The sequence below is a fragment of the Pipistrellus hanaki genome, assembly GCF_964339955.1.
Source record: "Pipistrellus hanaki genome assembly, chromosome: 2".
NCBI lineage: Eukaryota > Metazoa > Chordata > Mammalia > Chiroptera > Vespertilionidae > Pipistrellus > Pipistrellus hanaki.
In genome coordinates this window covers 184,907,345-184,925,122 of record NC_140504.1, presented here as the reverse complement: position 1 = coordinate 184,925,122, position 17,778 = coordinate 184,907,345, and the positions used below count along the sequence as shown (strand labels likewise).

The following is a 17,778-nucleotide window of genomic DNA, read 5'->3' as shown; positions in this document are numbered from 1 at the left end:
GAACCAAGAGATGCAGTCCCTGGCCACCACAGCCCGGATCTGGGCTAGTCTGCCTGAGAGCCGGCAACCATGGCCTTTGTTTGCAGCCACAGGAGAGGCTGGGGCTGCAGATAAACCCCTCCCTCGCCGGGGCTGCGGCCAGAGGCTCACCCGTCCCGGCTGCCTTCCGAGGGCAGATAACTGAAACCGCAGAGGCTTTGGGATCCTGAGAAACGAGAAATCGACCAACGGAGAAGGATTTATTATCTGCTTCCTTTAAGCAGGGCGCAAAGTTGTTCTAACAGTTTCCGTTACAGGGGTGCCCGCCGGCCGCTCCTCCCCAACAGACGGTTGTGTCGAGTCGGCTTTTTTTCTTCTCCTTTTTTGGCCCCACTTCCTATGAGAGCAACTGCTTGAATGAGGAAGAAGGGAGTCCTGGGGGGGCGTGGGGGAGGGGGGTTGTTCTCTGAAGTTCCCTTCTCCGTCCTCGCCAGCCGCCTGAGGTGGGGCCTGGACAGGACAGAAGGTCCCTGTAGCTGGAGGAGTTGAAAGTCGAGGGGATCCCCCACTTTCTTCACACCCAAGACGCAGGGGGCCGCCCCTGGCCACAGAAACCCCGAGAAGGCGTTTCTCTCCATTCGGAGAACATGTACTGGGCGCCGGGCCCCGTGCTGAGCGGTTGCCGCCACACGGCAGGGAAAGTGCTGCTCGGGCTTCGGTGAAGAGAGGCGCGGGGCAGCCCCGACTCCGGAGCCTCGCGCACCCCGGGGGCTCAGTGATGTGACGTCTGCGGGTGGCACTGGGGCGAGAACCCGCCCCCGAGACGGCTGCCCCGGGGGCCGAGTGAAGGCGGGGGAGGGGGCCGAGGACGGCGCAGTGCGGCGGGAAGCCTCCAGGTGTCACAGGGGCGGGAAGATGCGAGACCGAGGGCTCGGAGCGGCGGGGCTCGGCGTCCCCGCCCCGCAGGCCCGGAGTCATCATGGCCGCCGCGGAGGGGGCGGGGCAGCGCCGGGCGGGGCCGCCGCCGCGGAGCCAGTGCGCAGGCGCGGCCGCTGGGGCCCCGGATGGAGGCGCGGAGGTGCGGACCCCGTCTGGGAGGTCGAGGCGGGCTGACGCGGGGGACTCGGCGCCGGCGTGGGAGCCCGAGAGTTCTTGGGGGAGGGAAGTTGTGAAACGGGGGCGGAGGGAAGCGAGGCGGAGGCCGCCGAGAAGCGGGAGCCCCGCCCCTCCGCCATAGCGGCCTCGGGGCGCCGCCTCTTCCTCTCCAGTCTCCCGCCCTCCCCTGCCTTCCGGCCTCGCGGCCCGGCCCGGCCCGGCCGGCCCGCCGCCCCCTCGGAGACACCCCTTCGCCCTTTGGGGAGAGGAGATCCCCGGGGCCAGCGGGGGGCTGTGTCTGAGAGAAGCGGGCTAGCCGCGGCTCGCGATGGCCAGCGAGGCCCCGGGCCTGGAGGACCCCGTGACAGCCATTCCCCACCCACACAGGATGGCGTCTCCCCCAGAGCCCAGGTTCCAGTGCAGCGGCTCCCTGTTTCCTCAGGCCTCCCTCCCTCAGCCCGCCCGGCGGGAGCTCGCGCCGTCCTCGGACAGACCGGGCCGGGCTGGGGAGACCTGGGCTGAAATCCTGTCTTAGGAAGAGCGCGTCCCCTCTGGCCCGTGTGAGGCCTGCTAGGAGGACCATGAGGTTTCCGAGTTTAAGAATGAAAGAAAAGGACGTTCTCTTTAAATACAGACTTGAGTGTGCCGCTTGCCCCCAGTGAGCCTCAGTTTCCACATCTATAAAAATGGCGACGGTAATTACACTGGCCTCACAGGGTTTAATGAGATCTCTGATGTAAAAACCGGGGAGGTTTTTATTACTCACCTCGGGGACATATGTAGCTCATGGGAAAATGGGAGCAAAACGAGTAGCTCTCTGTCCTGACAGCTCAGAGAGAGTGACTTGGCGAAGGGTTTGCTGGGAAGGGAGGGTGGCAATTAGCTGAGAGGGAACACTCACTGGCTTTGTTTTGTTTTCACTTGGTTTGCCTGGAAATTAGGGCTACAAGTCTCCCGTGGTCGCTGGGGCTAGAGCTTGACTCGAGAGAGGAAGGAAGAATGGCGGCCTGGTGAAGAGGCAGAGGTGGGTTAAGTGCTTTTCTGTTCCTAACTTCTCTTCTGCATGTGGGTGGGAACGGAAGAAGGGCAAAAAGTGAATTCAGGCAAGGGTAGAGAACCAGTGGACCGTGTGAGGTTTGATGGTGCCTGTTTCTGCGATTCCTCTCGATTCAGCGAGTGAGATGTTGGAAATGTTGGATAGGGTCACAAACTGCCTCTTTGGGATTTTCCGAAGCTTGCCTTTGAACTGAATTTTGATGAGCAAACCGGTGTGGTGTTGGTGGCTCCTCCCTTCCTCTTGGCTTCCTGGTAAAGGAGTAAGCAGTAGGCGCCCCCTTGTGCTGAGGATAGGTACTGTTGCTATTGGCCAATCTTGCTTCCTTTATGGAGACATTTTATTTTTCTACTAGAGGCCCAGTGCACGAAATTTGTGCATGAGGGGTGGCCCTCAGTCCGGGAGCCCTCTGGGGATGACCCACTGAGGGGAGTGGGCCTAAGATAGCAGTCAGACTTCCTTAGTGCTGCCGTGGAGGCGGGAGAGGCTTCCTGCATTGAGCCTCTTCCCTCTGGTGGTTAGTGTGCATCATACTGGCCAGTCTTTCCACTGTTCGGTCGATTTGCATATTATTATCCTTTTATTATGACCTGTGGGGTCCCTCAGCCTGGCCTGCACCCTCTCACAATCTGGGACCCCTCTGGGGATATCAGACTGCCAGTTTCTGCCTGATCCCAGCAGGCCAGTCTGAGGGACCACCTGAGCACGAATCTGCACCGGGCCGGTAGTATCCATATAAGATCTTTGGTTAATCTCTTCCCACCCTCTCGGCTCCCCCCTTCCCTCTGAGATTCATCAGTCTGTTCCATGTTTCCACGCCTGTTCGTTGAGTGTCTGCCCTCTGTGGTCAGTATGTGTCATAGCTACTGGTCCAGCAGTGACTTAGGCTATTAGATATGTAGACAGCTTCTCATGACTTTGTAGTCTTGCTCTTAACACGAGTATGGTGAGAGGAATACTTGGAGCAGTGATTTTTATACCCAGAGCCAATGAACTGGTAATGACACATCCTGTGCTTGCCACTTACACTTAATCGGAACACAGGCTTAAAATAGTCTATTTGTATGCTAGGCCCTGAGGATATAGTTGTGAACCCTTAAGGTAGACACCCCCTACCCTCTCAAGAGCAAGAGCACTAAGACCACATGTCAGAGTACAATGAAAGCATATCACATAGTCTGGTGAATTCCAGACAAGGGATACCTGAAGGCTTGGTAGTTTTAGCCAGATAAGAGAAGAAAGAAAAATATTCCAGTCCTCCCTGTTAGTTTTTCAATTAAATTTTTTTTTTTTCCTTTAGGGATAGAACCCTAGCATACGTCAGGAACTCAGTGGATGTTTGTGGGGTGGAACTGGGGCAAGAACACCAAATCAGGGACTTGTATCTGATGTTCTTGCCCTTCTTTCTGATTTCCCAGACTTGTTCTGTGAGAGCCATTGCTACTTCTTTTAGCCCAAGAGACTGTGTGGTGTATTATTTTTTTAATAATAAAAATCCTTGAAGTGCATTCCTTGCCTCAAAATGGCTTTGCAGCTGTTTATATGTTGCTGCCATTCCGACAAAGAAAGGCGAAATACGTTGCCTCTGTCTAGTAGTCAGCTCTGTCTTCCCCCTGAGTTTGCTTTAGCAATGTAAGCTGGTTTAAGTCCTGCCGAGTGGCGGTTTTCTTTTCCTTCTCTACTTACTTTAACAGACCAGCTGAACACACATCAGAGAGCTGAGCTGAAGTGTGTAGTCATTATGGTCTTCCAGTGCAGTTCTAGGCCCCATTTTTGGGACTCTGGTTTGGGACCTCGTTTATTATTCTGGGCAAGAGGCAAAGGGCACACACCAAATAGCACCAACCACAAGACAGACGAAGTAGTCCTTCTTCACACTTGAGTCCATTTCACCATCATGACAGTTTTGTGAGATGGGCAAAATAATCTATCTCATTGTTTACATAAAGAACCGAGGTTCAGAAGGACTAAATGAGAATTTGTGAGTGACAGAGCCCGGACCTGAACTTAGGTCTTTAGTTCCTGTATATTGTGGGGGGAAGGGAGGCATGCAACAAAGATTTATTTTTTATTATTGCTTTTTTAAATATATTTTATTGATTTATTTTATTTATTTTATTTTATTTTATTTTTTTTTACGGAGAGGAAGGGAGAGAGATAGAGAGTTAGAAACATCAGTGAGAGAGAGACATCAATCAGCTGCCCCCTGCAAATCCCCCCACTGGGGATGTGCCCGCAACCAAGGTACATGCCCCTGACTGGAATCGAACCCGGGACCTTTCAGTCTGCAGGCGGACGCTCTATCCATTGAGCCAAACCGGTCTCGGCACAATAAGCTTTTTAAAGATTTGCTGCGAGCCCTAGCCTTTTTGGCTCACTGGTTAAAATGTTGGCCCAGGGAGACTGAAGAGTCCCCGATTCCATTCCTGTCAAAGGACGGGAATGAATGCGAGGCAACCAACCGTTGTGTCTCAGTCTCTTCCCCTCCTTTCCATTCTCTCTCGAAAAAGAAGAAAGAAGTCAATGGTAAAACTATGCTTGAGTGAGGATTAATAAACAAACAAACAAAAAGATTTGCTGTGAATTTAGATTTCTGATTTCATGCCTATGTGTGGAATTTTCCCAACAAGAATATAGTGTTGCCGAAACCGGATTGGCTCAGTGGATAGAGTGTCGGCCTGTGGACTGAAAGGTCCTGGGTTCGATTCCGGTCAAGGGCATATACATTGGTTGCAGGCACATCCCCGGTGCGGGGTGTGCAGGAAGCGGCTGGTCGATCTTTCTCATCAATGTTTCTAGCTCTCTGTCCCTTTCCCTTCCTCTCTGTAAAATATTTAAAAAAATTAAAAAAAAGAATATAGTGTTTCAGAATGACATCTGCCTTCACAAGGCTTTTCCCTCATTTGGGAAGTTAAGTGGTTAAATTTGACTAGTAATGCTGAAGGGGGTAGTCTCCTGTGGAGAACGCTTTTAAGAATTTACTTTCAGCCCACGTGACATTTCCTTCTTGGGTTTTGGAGTTTAGAAGCCTAAGGGAGCTCAGTCCTGGATTCCTGTGGTGAGAGGATGTGGCCCCTGGACCCGTCCCGGAGAGAGGTGCTGAGGTTTGCGGTCAGCTGCCGGGTCCTGACTCTGGTGCTGCAGGTCAGTCTCTGATCTTTTGTGCTGAACATGCCGTTGCCACGTGACTGGGCCAGACACTAAGAATAGTCCCCATCTTTCCACCTCTGAAGTGTGCCCCTCCAGGTGGCGGAACCATAGACACTTAGACTTCATGGCTGGAAAATGGGCAAGACTCTTAGAAATGGCCTTTAATCCCTTGTCTTACACATGAACAGCAGAGGCCCAGAAAGTTTAAAGAGCTTCCCTAAAGTCATACAAGTTAGAGAAGGGCTAGAATCAGAACCCAGGTTTTCTAGCTCCTGAGCTAGCGGTCTTTCCAGCAGGCCATGATGTTCTGTAACCAGAGGTGACAGGGTGTGACAACTCAAAGCATTGGCCTGGATCCCCTAAGCAGGAGACTGAGCACCGTGTCAGTCAGTTGAATGGGAAAGAGGTGGAGTGTCCTGAGACCATCTGTGTGTATTTGTTTAGTCAGTAGTGTCTCCTGCTCTTTGTCTCCCTTGCTGTCTCACCCACACACAGCCCTCAGAATGCATTCACTTTTGCAAAACTCCCTTCCCCCTCCAAGGCTGTCCTTATACATATTTTAATTGCTTTTCATATATGTATGCGTTAAATGCAGTGCCTAGCACAATGCCCAATGTTTAATAGGTCCTTAGTATGTGTTGGTAAATGTAGTCAACATCTTAGGTATGTTGTTATATGAGCATAATTATTGTATGTGTATCTTTTATCACAAGCTTCATTCTCTCTGAGGCTCAGCGAGTTCCTTTGTGGAAATCCCCTTTTCTCTTTTCTCCCTTACTATAGGAGGCACAGTAGGCTCTGCTCTTGCCAGAACCGGTTTGGCTCAGTGGATAGAGCGTCGGCCTGCGGACTGAAAGGTCCCGGGTTCGATTCCGGTCAAGGGCATGTACCTTGGTTTTGGGCACATCCCCAGTGGGGGGGGGGGGTTGCAAGAAGCAGCTGGTCGATGATTCTCTCTCATCGATGTTTCTAGCTCTCTATCCCTCTCTCTTCCGCTCTGTAAAAAAAAATCAATAAAATATATTTTAAAAAAGAATATATTAAAAAAAAAAAAGTGTCTTCAACATGGAGACTCGGGCTGTTTTCACTATTAGAAATGGCCGGATTACCAAAAACACTGACCAAAACAAGAAAGAGCCTTAAGAGTGGGGTTGTACTCCTGGTGCCAGGCTGGAGAAACTGACTCAGTGATAGCTTGGAACCAGTATTAGCTGAGTGATTGGCAGAACCAAAGGAGCAATACTGTGAATTGGCATCTGGATAGGAAACCAGTATAGCTGGGTTCTAATTCAGTTGATTTGGAAACAAGGATGTTTTGTAAACTGTTCGCTCAATCACCAAAAGTTTATTTAGTTCCTACTCTGATCCACGAACTGCGCTAGGTGGCGAGTATAAAAGTAATGGTGTCTTTTCCCCTAAGTAACTGACAATCTAATCGGGCAAAAAGATATTTAACAATATGCTATTTTGTTATTTCTCCCACTGCCAACCCTTCTAGTTTTAAAGGTAATGCCATCAGAATATATTGCCAATTACCCTTCATTGTTGCTGTCATCTGTGGTTTTTTTTTAAAAATATGTTTTTATTGATTTCGGAGAGGCAGGGAAAGGGAGAGATAGAAACATCAATAATGAGAGAGAATCATTGACCGGCTGCCTCCTGCACACCCCCCACTGGGGATTGAGCCCACAACCCAGGCATGTGCCATTGACCGAATCGAAACCAGGACCCTTCAGTTTGCAGGCAGACGCTCTATCCACTGCCCCAAACTGGCTCTGGCTGTCATCTGTGTTAATGACAGCTCATTCCTCATTCCTTGAAGGTTTTCGCTTCTGATTCAGTTTCTCTTTCCAGCACAACTATTGATTTCTTGATAGTTTGAATATTAATAAGGCTAATACACCTGACCATTATCTCCTATCATTTCAGCTCACTTTCTCTAGTATCCCAGCTCTAATGATTCTTCTAACCCCTCAGGATTTATAATCCATTGATCCTAACACTTTTCATTGACTCTCACCCATCTCAAGGATTCAGCTCCACTTTTTACCGAGGTTGGATCACATTTTCATCATGCATAGCCACACAACTCACTTACTCCCTACTCTGTATGTCCAACCTTGGTTAAATTCAGTTCTCTGTCATACCATGCTTGCATTTGCACAGAGTAAAACACACAACTGTAGTAACTAGTTTCCTTTTATTTAAGATCATTAATCCAATTGAGTCCTTAATGCTACCTGCCAATGTTAGTGTATTTCTCTTGTCCATCCACTGCACTCCTATACTCTTCCTTTCCCTTCTTCTTCCCCCACATTGTCATTCTCCTACTACCCCATTTCTCTGCTCGCCTTTACAGGAAATCTCCTCCAAATAATTGTCTTATGCACCATCTCCCTTCTCCCCTTCACTGTTGAACCCAGTCTAGGCATTCTTCTCTCTCCTCCACCCCACTGAAATAGCTCTTGTCAAAGTCACCAGTGACCTTCACATAGCTAAATCTACTGGTCAGTTTTCAGTCCCCATCTTACTTGATTTATTGGCAGCATTTAACAAAGCTGATCACTTCCTTGCTTCACTTAGATCTAAGACACCATACTCTCCTATTTCCCCCCTACCTCACTGACTATTTCTTCTTTTTTGTGTGTGATTTTAAAAGCACATTTATTAGAGCTGGGGACAGTTAAACAAGGAAGAGCTTAGAATAGAAGAAGCAACTTTTCTATCCGAGGCAGGGCTGCTTAGCTCTCTAGACATGCTATAGAAAAGAAATGAGTCTAGGCGGAACTGCTTTGGCTCACTGAGAAATCAGAGAAAAGGGGACATTGGAGACAGTGAGGGTGAGTCCAGGACGAGCTGCCCACTGCCCACGGTTCCCCTGGTTGCAAGTCTCCTGCAGTCCCTTAGAGTTTAGGAGATCCATGCCGGAAAGGAAAGAAGAAGGGAAAGGAAGAGTGTAGGGGTGCTCTCGGGAGGAGGAGTGTGCCTGACTGTTCTTTATCTTCACTGTCGGATCCTCACCCCCTTTCAAGTCACTAAATGTTGATGTGACCAGGGACCAGTCTTTGGAGCTCTATCTGTATGTCCTAGTGCTCGCATTCAGCCCCATACATTTAAATACTGCCCATTACTTATGACTCCCAAATTTATATCTCTAGCCCTGATCATTCTTCTGACCTTCAGACTCATATATCTCACTGCCTCATTGACCTCTGCACTGGAATGTCCAACTCAGATTTAACCAGTCCAAAACTGACTGATTCCCCCCAAACAAATCTGTTCTTAATTTTATTAAATAGTAATTATTTTCATCTAGTTGTTCAACCAAACTCCTGGTTCTTCTTCATCCCACAGGCTCTCTTCAATGCCTTCATCCCAGATCACCGTGCAGAAGCCTTCTCTCCTCCTCGCCTTGCCCCCTCGGGCTCTGCGGACCAACTCGTGGAAGGTCTTCTGGGCGGCCTGTCTCGCTGGGATGCTGAGCACTTTCTGTTCATTGCTGAGCATGGCTACCTGTATGAGCACAACTTTGCCTTCTTCCCTGGTTTCCCCCTGGCCCTGTTGGTGGGGACTGAGTTGCTGAGACCCCTGCGGGGGTTACTGAGCCTGCGGAGTTGCCTGTTAATCTCGGTAGCATTGCTCAATTCCTTGTTCTCCATCCTGGCTGCGGTTGCCCTTCACGACCTGGGCTGTCTGGTGTTGCACTGTCCCCGCCAGGCCTTTTACGCAGCACTGCTTTTCTGCCTCAGCCCTGCCAACGTCTTCCTGGCTGCCGGCTACTCAGAAGCTTTGTTTGCCCTCCTGACATTCACCGCCATGGGGCAGCTGGAAAGGGGCCGGAACTGGACTAGCGGACTTCTCTTTGCCCTCGCTACTGGGGTACGCTCCAACGGGCTGGTGAGCATTGGCTTCCTTGTGCATTCCCAGTGCCGAGGCTGCTTCTCTTCTCTCCTGGTGCGGAATCCTCTGAGACAGCTCTTGAAGCTCATGGGCTCTGTGCTCCTGTCTGTGCTCACCCTTGGGCTTCCCTTCGCCCTCTTTCAGTATTATGCCTACACCCAGTTCTGTCTGCCAGGCTCAGCCCACTCCATTCCTGAGCCCTTGCTGCAGTTAGCTGTGGACAAGGGCTACCGGATTGCAGAGGGAAACGAACCTCCTTGGTGCTCCTGGGAACTTCCTCTGATATACAGCTATATCCAGGATGTCTACTGGAATGTTGGCTTTCTGAGATACTATGAGCTTAAGCAGGTGCCCAATTTCCTGCTGGCTGCACCAGTGGCTATCCTGGTTACCTGGGCAACGTGGACATATGTGACCACCCACCCTTGGCTCTGCCTTACACTTGGGATGCGAAGGAGCAAGAGCGATGAGACTCTGGAGAAGCCGGATCCCGGATTCCTCAGTCCCCGGGTGTTTGTGTACCTGGTCCACGCTGCAGCGCTGCTGCTGTTTGGCAGTCTGTGCATGCACGTTCAGGTGAGTGGACTCCTGGCTGGGAAAGGATGTGAATTCAGACAGAATCCCTGGGCCCGGAACCGGGAAGACAGCTAACTTCTCCCATCTGAGTGAACCGTACCTGGTTCGTTTATTCACCAGCTATGTGAGGGCTTTGTTTGTGTTAGACCCTGGTCAGACCACTGAAGATGGAACATGAGTAAGATAAGATTGCTGCTCTAATGTGTCTCGTGGTATAAATGGGAGACAGACATTGAACAGGTAAAATTATAGGGCAGTGGATGTGAGAGAATTTGCTGTTTTGAGATAAAGTATTGTGGGAAGCACAGAGGGAAAAAAAGTAGCTGACTGAAGGAGGGTGTCATTTAGGCCTGGTTGTAAAGAATAAGAAGAAATTCCATTTAAGAAGCAAAGAAAGAATATTCTGGGCAAATGAAGGGTGTGTGCAAAGATATGAGAGTTGTAAGAGGACCCTATTTGACTGAGATAGAAGAATGGGCACAAGGAATGCATCTGGGACCTTCCCCTGATGCACAGTTATACCGGAATGTGAGCTTGAGAGTTGGCTCCCAGGTACTCAGCGGGTGCTCAGTTTTCAGAGGAGACATCTTGTGCAATCAACGTTCAGGGTGGTAGTGTAATATAAAGGGATGGGAAAGGTTTGATCATTAATCCCATCTCTTTTTTTTTAATCCTCACTGGAGGATATTTTTTCATTGATTTTTAGAGAGTGGAAGAAAGGGAGAGACAGAGAGAAACATCGATGTGAGAGAGACATATCGTTTGGTTGCCTTCTGCATGTACCCCCCCCCAGGGCTGGGGGACCTGCAGCCACTGTACGTGCCCTTGACTGGAATCGAGCCCGGGACGCTTCAGTCTGTGGGCCTACACTCCATCCACTGAGCCAAAATGGTTAAGGCAATTTCATCTTTTTTGTTTCTGGCTGTGGCTCCAGTTTCAACTTAACTCTGAGGAAGTCTTCTTGTCTCCATGCTGGCCTCTCCTTAGCAGTTTCTGCCTCTTGGAGGCACACATTGGCCGTTTGTAAAGTTCTCTGAACTGTGTGGATAAGAGGCAGAGGGGAAACAGAAAACAGCATTTTCTGTGTTTGTAGCTGGATTAGCTGGTAGAGGGAATGCCAGCAAACGGTAGCATTTCCAGGTAGATGAGGAGGCCATTTGGCTCTGAACCAAGGGAGAATGTTAAACCATAGTATCCTCTGCCCCCTTTCCCTCTGCTTGTATCCCCATGGGATGAGGGAACCACCTTACATTCCAAAGCTCCACATCACAGCCTAGAGCAGGGGTCTTCAAACTACGGCCCGCGGGCCACATGCGGCCCGCAGAGGAGTCTGATCCGGCCCGCCAGGTTTTTTGGGCAGTGAGCGCAGCCGAGGTGTTACAGTAGGAATTAGTAGTTCATATAGTCCGGCCCTCCAGCTCTCTGAGGGACCGTGATCTGGCCCCCACTTTAAAAAGTTTGAGGACCCCTGGCCTAGAGTTTAGAGTCCAAGCCCTAGGGTATAATTGAACCCCGAAGAGGTGGTGTTTTTTTATTGTTTTTTTAATTTTTATTGATTAACTCATTATTGTGGTAATTAGGTTAGCTATCTTCATTTGTAACATTGAGGTCACCTGGCTGGTATCATGCACAGCTTTATAAGGCATATCCTAAGCTATACTAAATTTTATATCCAATGTAATACATTTCTAGTCATGGGCTTATAGTTCACCCAGCAGCAGGCAAGCCCCAGGCTGGTCCAATTTCAGGCAGTGACATTCCAATAAATGTGTGGGTTTCCCCCTGTTATGATTTCCAGGTTCTCACCAGGTTTTTGGGGTCCTCCACTCCTATCGTGTACTGGTTTCCAGCTTACTTGCTTCAGCAACAGGAGCCACTGCTGAGGTCTCTAGAGACTGTGCCTTGGAAGCCCCCTGCAGAAGACTCCCCACCAGGACACAGCGTCCCCAGAAATGCTGTCATTGGACTTTTATACAACTGGAAAGCCTGTTCTCGAGTCACACGGTGCATTCTCGGCTACTTCCTGACTTACTGGCTCCTGGGACTACTTCTGCATTGCAACTTCCTGCCTTGGACATGACCTGGAGTCTCAGGGGACAGACTGGAAGCCAACTTAACCAGGAATCTGAAAGTACAAATATATAAAAACACTGCCTGCACTGCCTTCGGATCCTTACTCTGTCTGTGGGCCGACACTCCGTCTACTGAGCCACTCCAACCTTCTCTATTTGAAGGTTGGTTAGGAGCGGGAACAATTCGAGCCACTGGAGATCCCCTATGGTCCTGGCTTTGGGAAATTTTAGAATAGTAACTATTTTTGCAGAAAGTAAAAAAATAATATTCCAATTCTAAAGTATAAAAGTTACATTTAAAAATAATAATAATAAAGTATACCTGGATTTGTCTCTTCAACCAAGAACAGCAGAAATAGTTTTAAACTTACCACTGACCCACATGTAATTTTGTTGTTGTTAATCCTCACTTAAGGATATTTTCCATTGATTTTTAAAAAAATATATTTTATTGATTTTGTACAGAGAGGAAGGGAGAGAGATAGAGAGTTAGAAACATTGATGAGAGATAGTCATTGATCAGCTGCCTCTTGCACACCCCCTACTGGAGATATGCCCGCAACCAAGGTACATGCCCTTGACCGGAATCGAACCCGGGACCTTTCAATCCCCAAGCCGACGCTTTATCCATTGAGTCAAACCGGTTTCAACTCCATTGATTTTTTTTAATATATCTTTTTATTGATTTGGGAGAAGGAGGGATAGAAACATCAATGATGTGAGAGAATCACTGATTGGCTGCCTCCTACATGCTCCCCCTACTGGGGATCGAGCCTAGAACCCTTCAGTCTGCAGGCTGATGTTCTATCCACTGAACCAAACTGGCTAGGGTTCCATTGATTTTTATAGAGTTGAAGGGAGGGAAAGAGGAGAGAGGGAGAGAGAGAAAGATCCATGTGAAAGAAATACATTAATCAGATGTTTCCTGCATACCTGCATAAGCCCCAACTGGGGGCAGGGATCAAACCTGCACCCCAGGTGATGGAACCTGCTACCCTTTGGTGTTTGGGGAGGGGAGGAGGGAGATGGAGGACGCTCTAACAATTTAGCAAACTGGCCAGGACCCACATGTAAATTATTTAAATGTAAATTTCATCAGCCCTGGCTGGGTAGCTCAGGAACATCGCCCCAATGCACCAAGGTTACGGGTTCCATCCCCAGTCAGAGCACATGCAAGAATGAATGAGCCTTAACTATTTGGCTCAGTGGATAGAGTGTTGGTCCGTGCACTGAAAGGTCCAAGGTTCAATTCTGGTCAAGGGCATGTACTTTGGTTGCAGGCTCAATTCCCAGTAGGGGCTGTGCAGGAGGAGGCAGCTGATCCATGTTTCTCTCTCATACATGTTTCTATCTCTTCCTCTGTAAAAATCAACAGAATTTGCTGAGACCGGTTTGGCTCAGTGGATAGAGCGTCGGCCTGTGGACTCAAGGGTACAGGATTCGATTCCGGTCAAAGGCATGTACCTTGGTTGTGGGCACATCCCCTGTGGGGGGTGTGCAGGAGGCAGCTGATCGATGTTTCTAACTCTATCCCTCTCCCTTCCTCTATGTAAAAAAATCAATATTATATATATATTTTTTTTAAATCAACAGAATTTTTTAAAAAAGGATCAACTAATGAGTGCATAGATAGGTGAAATAACAAATCAATGTTTCTCAAAATAAATAAATATAAATTTCATCAAAAGCTCTAGCTAATAGGCTGATGAAAGTCCTCACATGATGGCAGAGGCCTGAACAGTGTCATGGCAGTAGTAAGTAAAGTAGAACCTTTTCTAATTGGGACATTGTTTCTGATGATTTTTTTGATTCATTTATTTATATGGAAAGTCTTACAGAGATATGCAAATTAACTTTTGATTAAAGGAGCAATCAGTGGAGCTGGTATTTAGAGCGCAGCGGCTGACTGCCCGGGAGCCTTCGCCGCCGCGTCCAGTCGCCCGCCCGCCCGCCCGCTCGCCTCGCCCAGCCGGTCCTTGCCCCCCTCCGCGGCCCGCCGAGCTCGCCCCCTCCCCACCCGCAGCCATGTCCGAGGTCAAGAGCGGCGGCCCCGAATACGCCTCCTTTTTCGCGGTCATGGGCGCCTTGGCTGCCATGATCTTCAGCGCCTTGGGTGCTGCCTATGGTACCGCCAAGAGTGGCACCGGCATCGCAGCTATGTCTGTCATGCGACCAGAGCTGATCATGAAGTCCATCATCCCAGTGGTCATGGCTGGCATCATTGCCATCTATGGCCTGGTGGTGGCAGTCCTTATTGCCAACTCCTTGACTGAAGGCATTAGTCTCTACAGGAGTTTCCTCCAGCTGGGCGCTGGCCTGAGTGTGGGCCTCAGTGGGCTAGCAGCTGGCTTTGCCATTGGCATTATGGGTGACGCTGGAGTTCGGGGCACTGCCCAGCAGCCCCGACTATTCGTGGGCATGATCTTGATCCTCATTTTCGCCGAGGTGCTGGGTCTGTATGGTCTCATCGTCGCTCTCATCCTCTCCACAAAGTAGCTCCTCTCTAAGCCCACCAGCCACAGGATATGATGTAAAGACCACCCCTCCTCATTCCAGAATGAACAGCCTGATACACATGCACGGGGCAGCTGCCCCCCTCTTCCCCCAAGTAGTTGGTCTTGTAAATGCGCAGTGTCCTAGTGCCCATCGTCTGTTGCCCCCACCCGCCCCGTGCCGTGGACATCTGGGCCCACTCATCATCACCCACCCAGGTCCCCCGACCAGTGAGGATGGTGGCTTCTAGCCACCCCCACCCATTTATCTGCCCTAGAGTGCTCTGTGTATAGGGATGAATTCGAGTTGTTGTTTTCACTGGATGTTTATTTACAAAGATTTGACCTGTTCGCACGTCTGTGGAGCAGCCCTGCAATCTCCCAACTATAATAATCTTTAGAGTGTTGCTTTGTGGGGTTACCGTGTGCCCTGAGGTTTTTTTGTATGGAACCACTGTCCTCCAGCCCTAGCTGCGGGGCCATGAGCTGGGTCTACCAGGCCCAGACCCGTGTCGAATAAAATTCTCGGATGTGACTGGAAAAAAAAATAAAAATAAAGGAGCAATCAGTTAACTTTTTTTTTTTTTTTAATATATTTTATTGATTTTTTACAGAGAGGAAGGGAGAGAGATAGAGAGCTAGAAACATCAATGAGAGAAAATCGACCAGCTGCCTCCTGCACACCCCCCACCGGGGATGTGCCCACAACCAATGTACATGCCCCTGACTGGAATCGAACCTGGGACCCTTCAGTCCTCAGACTGACGCTCTACCACTGAGCCAAACCGGTTTCGGCATCAATCAGTTAACTTTTAAAAAAACAATGCAAATTATTGGGGTTGTGGGGGTGGGGAGTCATAGTAAGAAAAGCATTGCACAAGGAAGCAGCAGACCTGGATTCTAGACCTCCCAAATCCGCTGTGTGACCTTGGGAGAGTTTTCAGAGCCTTAGCATCTCTTCTGAAACTAGAGGAAATGATACCCATAGGGGAAGTTGAGGGTGGAGGGGGTGGTATTAATCTCTTATAGGTCCCTTTCTCTAAGATCTTAAGAACTGCCTTAAACAATGGAATTATCCCAATCTAAACACTTATATAGAGGCTCAAAAGTGATTTTAGGAGAAAATAGTTCTGCTTTCAGCTCCTAGAAGGGACTCTCCCCCTCTTTGGGTGCAAGAGGGGTAACTTAAGTGACCTTTTCTTTGAGGGAAAGCAGTGGTACCTGGCAAATAGGCTCCTTGTTCTGCATAGGTAAACCAGTGCCAGGCAATAAATGGCCAAAGTGGTGACTGGTTTGCCTGCCATGCCCAAGTACCTGTGCTTGCCTGATTGGTGGGCATGGGTCAGAGGAGCCAACAAGACGGCATGAGCTGATAATTTGTAGGTTGAATGAAATGGTATCTGACTGGCCTCATTTGGTTGTGAGCCCGTCACTTGAATGGGAGCAGGTCATTGACCCCTGTGGAGCTATTTTTGCCCATTCTTTGAGCTAAAATAAGAGGCTCTGCATCATCACCATTCATTCCCCGTTTGAGTGAAAAATTCTAACAAGTAGAAACTTCAAAATAAATGGTTAATCATAAGCAGCTCTGGAGAGCCCTGAGAATTGGAATTCTGACACGCTCCCTTTGACCATGACAGAAAGCTAAACTTGCCAGCTGAAGGGAAGCTCCTGGCTGAGCCCCAGCACCCTCTGTTGGAGCTTCCAGTCAGCCTGGCCAATAAGCATTTCCCATCCATTACCCCAGCTTTAGCACAGCTGAGAGAATTTGGTCCAGAGTCAAATGCTTCTGAAAATGTACACACAGATTGGGGCAGCCCTCTGCCTTCTGCCAAGACACCGAGTGCCCTTCTTGGCAAAAGATCATCCCTGCCCTAGTGTCCTTCCAGTTGGCAGGAATTGTGCCCTCCCACCTCATCAACAGCTGCAAACCCAGGGACTTCCACTCTGTGCAGGAAGAACCGCGGGCCTGTTTCAGCTCTTCATTGCAGAGGTAGGAGCGCTAGGCTCTGCTCTCACGCAGTCTCTTCTTGGGGGACAATCAGGACTGAAAGAGGTGACTCAAACTCCACAGGGTAGGGTGATTTCACTGCTCAGGCAACCTCAGCCTAACCTTTACACTAGATCTCAAAACCCCCAGAACCAAGTGATTCCAAGGATCAGAGACCTTATAAATGGGAATCCCATCTTCTCAACTAAACCACTCTGGTGTTCAGCAAAGACCAATATGGTTACAATTGATCACTGAGGTGAAAACTAAGGACCCCAGCGAGGTGGACACACCTGTGTGACCCGGAGACAACAGTTTTCTCTTTGACCTTGGAAGGATGGAGCTGCTCTTCTCTAAGGATCTAAGGGATGGGATGGTTTTATGGCCAGCAGCTGTCTTTTTACCATCCTAATAACAGTCTTTTAATAGTCTGGGAGAGGGACATGAAGGGCCAGCGCAGGAAGCTTCCTGTTTACCCTGAGGTCTCACAATGCTGCAGCTGGATTGGGCGTCTACAATTTCAGAGAAAAGTAATTTCCTCCTGAGACCTAGCTAAAACAGAAACCAGAGCTTCTTGTACCTTGAAATCGGTGCTTTTTTGTTCTTTAATGAAGGTGGGAGGAGAGGGAATGTTTGACATGTCTTCACCAGTCCCCCAAGGGAGGTGGGGGATATTTTTCTTGAACAGACTCTCTCACCTTCATCTAAAAATGTAATGTGTGCAGGTTCAAGGGATTGGAAACAATTCTTTCAGCAATTATTTATTCCTATTTTAGGGGAATAAAGATGACTTGCTATACCTCCTGTTCTCATGTAACTGTCTCATAGAGTTGCTAGCAGATACATAGAAACATTAATCAAGATAGAAACTGATCGCCCTAGCTCATTTGGCTCAGTGGATAGAGCATGGGCCTGCAGACTGAAAGGTCCCAGGTTCACTGTAGTCAAGGGCATGAGTTGTGGACTCGATCCCCAATAGGGTGCGTGCAAGAGGCAGCCAATCAGTGATTCTCTCTCATTGAAGTTTCTATCTCTCCCTCTCCCTTCCTCTCTAAAATCAATAAAAATGTGTGTGTGTTTTTTAAAAGATAGAAACTGATCAATTCTGGGGAATGAAGGGATACTTAAACATCTCACTCTGTATCTCTATACTTGGACTTTTTATGAAGAGGATGAATTAAAGCTTTGCTCCCATGCTTAGGAAGAGGTCACTGAGGTACAGAGTAAGAACTCTGTAAATTCACATAAGGTGGAGATCCCTTCCAGCTTGGAATACCTGAAAAGGCTTCCTAGAGAAATGGCCTTCGAGCTGGACTTTGAAGGACCAATAGGGTCCTTCACAAAAACATTTATACTGTCCTAACCAGTTTGGCTCAGTGGATAGAGTGTCAGCCTGCAGTCTGAAAGGTCCCAGGTTCGATTCCAGTCAAGGGTATGTATCTTGGTTGTGGGCACATCCCCAGTAGGAGG

At 48.9% G+C, this 17,778-nt stretch overlaps 2 protein-coding genes across 7 annotated transcripts; both read left to right on the top strand.

The window, feature by feature from the left end:
• Positions 1 to 1,010: 1,010 nt before the first annotated feature.
• Positions 1,011 to 12,191, top strand: PIGV (phosphatidylinositol glycan anchor biosynthesis class V). Of its 6 annotated transcripts, none has more exons than XM_084875000.1 (6): positions 1,022 to 1,057; positions 2,016 to 2,098; positions 5,154 to 5,272; positions 8,633 to 8,726; positions 9,354 to 9,754; positions 11,553 to 12,177. In XM_084875000.1, the coding sequence occupies exons 3-6, from the start codon at positions 5,195 to 5,197 to the stop codon at positions 11,832 to 11,834; spliced, it is 855 nt and encodes a 284-aa protein (XP_084731126.1). In that variant the 5' UTR covers positions 1,022 to 1,057; positions 2,016 to 2,098; positions 5,154 to 5,194; the 3' UTR covers positions 11,835 to 12,177. The 6 variants fall into 6 exon arrangements, with proteins under 6 accessions (XP_084731122.1, XP_084731126.1, XP_084731124.1 ...); XM_084874998.1 differs by having other exon boundaries at positions 1,026 to 1,057; positions 8,633 to 8,793; positions 9,028 to 9,754; positions 11,553 to 12,188; XM_084874999.1 differs by lacking the exon at positions 1,022 to 1,057 and adding an exon at positions 1,269 to 1,769.
• A 1,462-nt stretch (positions 12,192 to 13,653) lies between these two features.
• Positions 13,654 to 14,876, top strand: LOC311618014 (V-type proton ATPase 16 kDa proteolipid subunit c-like). Its single transcript, XM_084875180.1, has one exon. It carries the CDS (start codon positions 13,852 to 13,854, stop codon positions 14,320 to 14,322), a length of 471 nt encoding a protein of 156 aa, XP_084731306.1. The 5' UTR covers positions 13,654 to 13,851; the 3' UTR covers positions 14,323 to 14,876.
• Positions 14,877 to 17,778: the final 2,902 nt, after the last annotated feature.

Coding starts and splice junctions, on each gene's coding strand:
- PIGV (XM_084874996.1), top strand. CDS start 5,195: ATGTGGCCCCTGGACCCGTCCCGGAGAGAGGTGCTGAGGTTTGCGGTC. Junction 5,273..8,632: donor TCCTGACTCTGGTGCTGCAG/GTCAGTCTCTGA, acceptor TTCATCCCACAG/GCTCTCTTCAATGCCTTCAT. Junction 9,755..11,552: donor GTCTGTGCATGCACGTTCAG/GTGAGTGGACTC, acceptor TATGATTTCCAG/GTTCTCACCAGGTTTTTGGG.
- LOC311618014 (XM_084875180.1), top strand. CDS start 13,852: ATGTCCGAGGTCAAGAGCGGCGGCCCCGAATACGCCTCCTTTTTCGCG.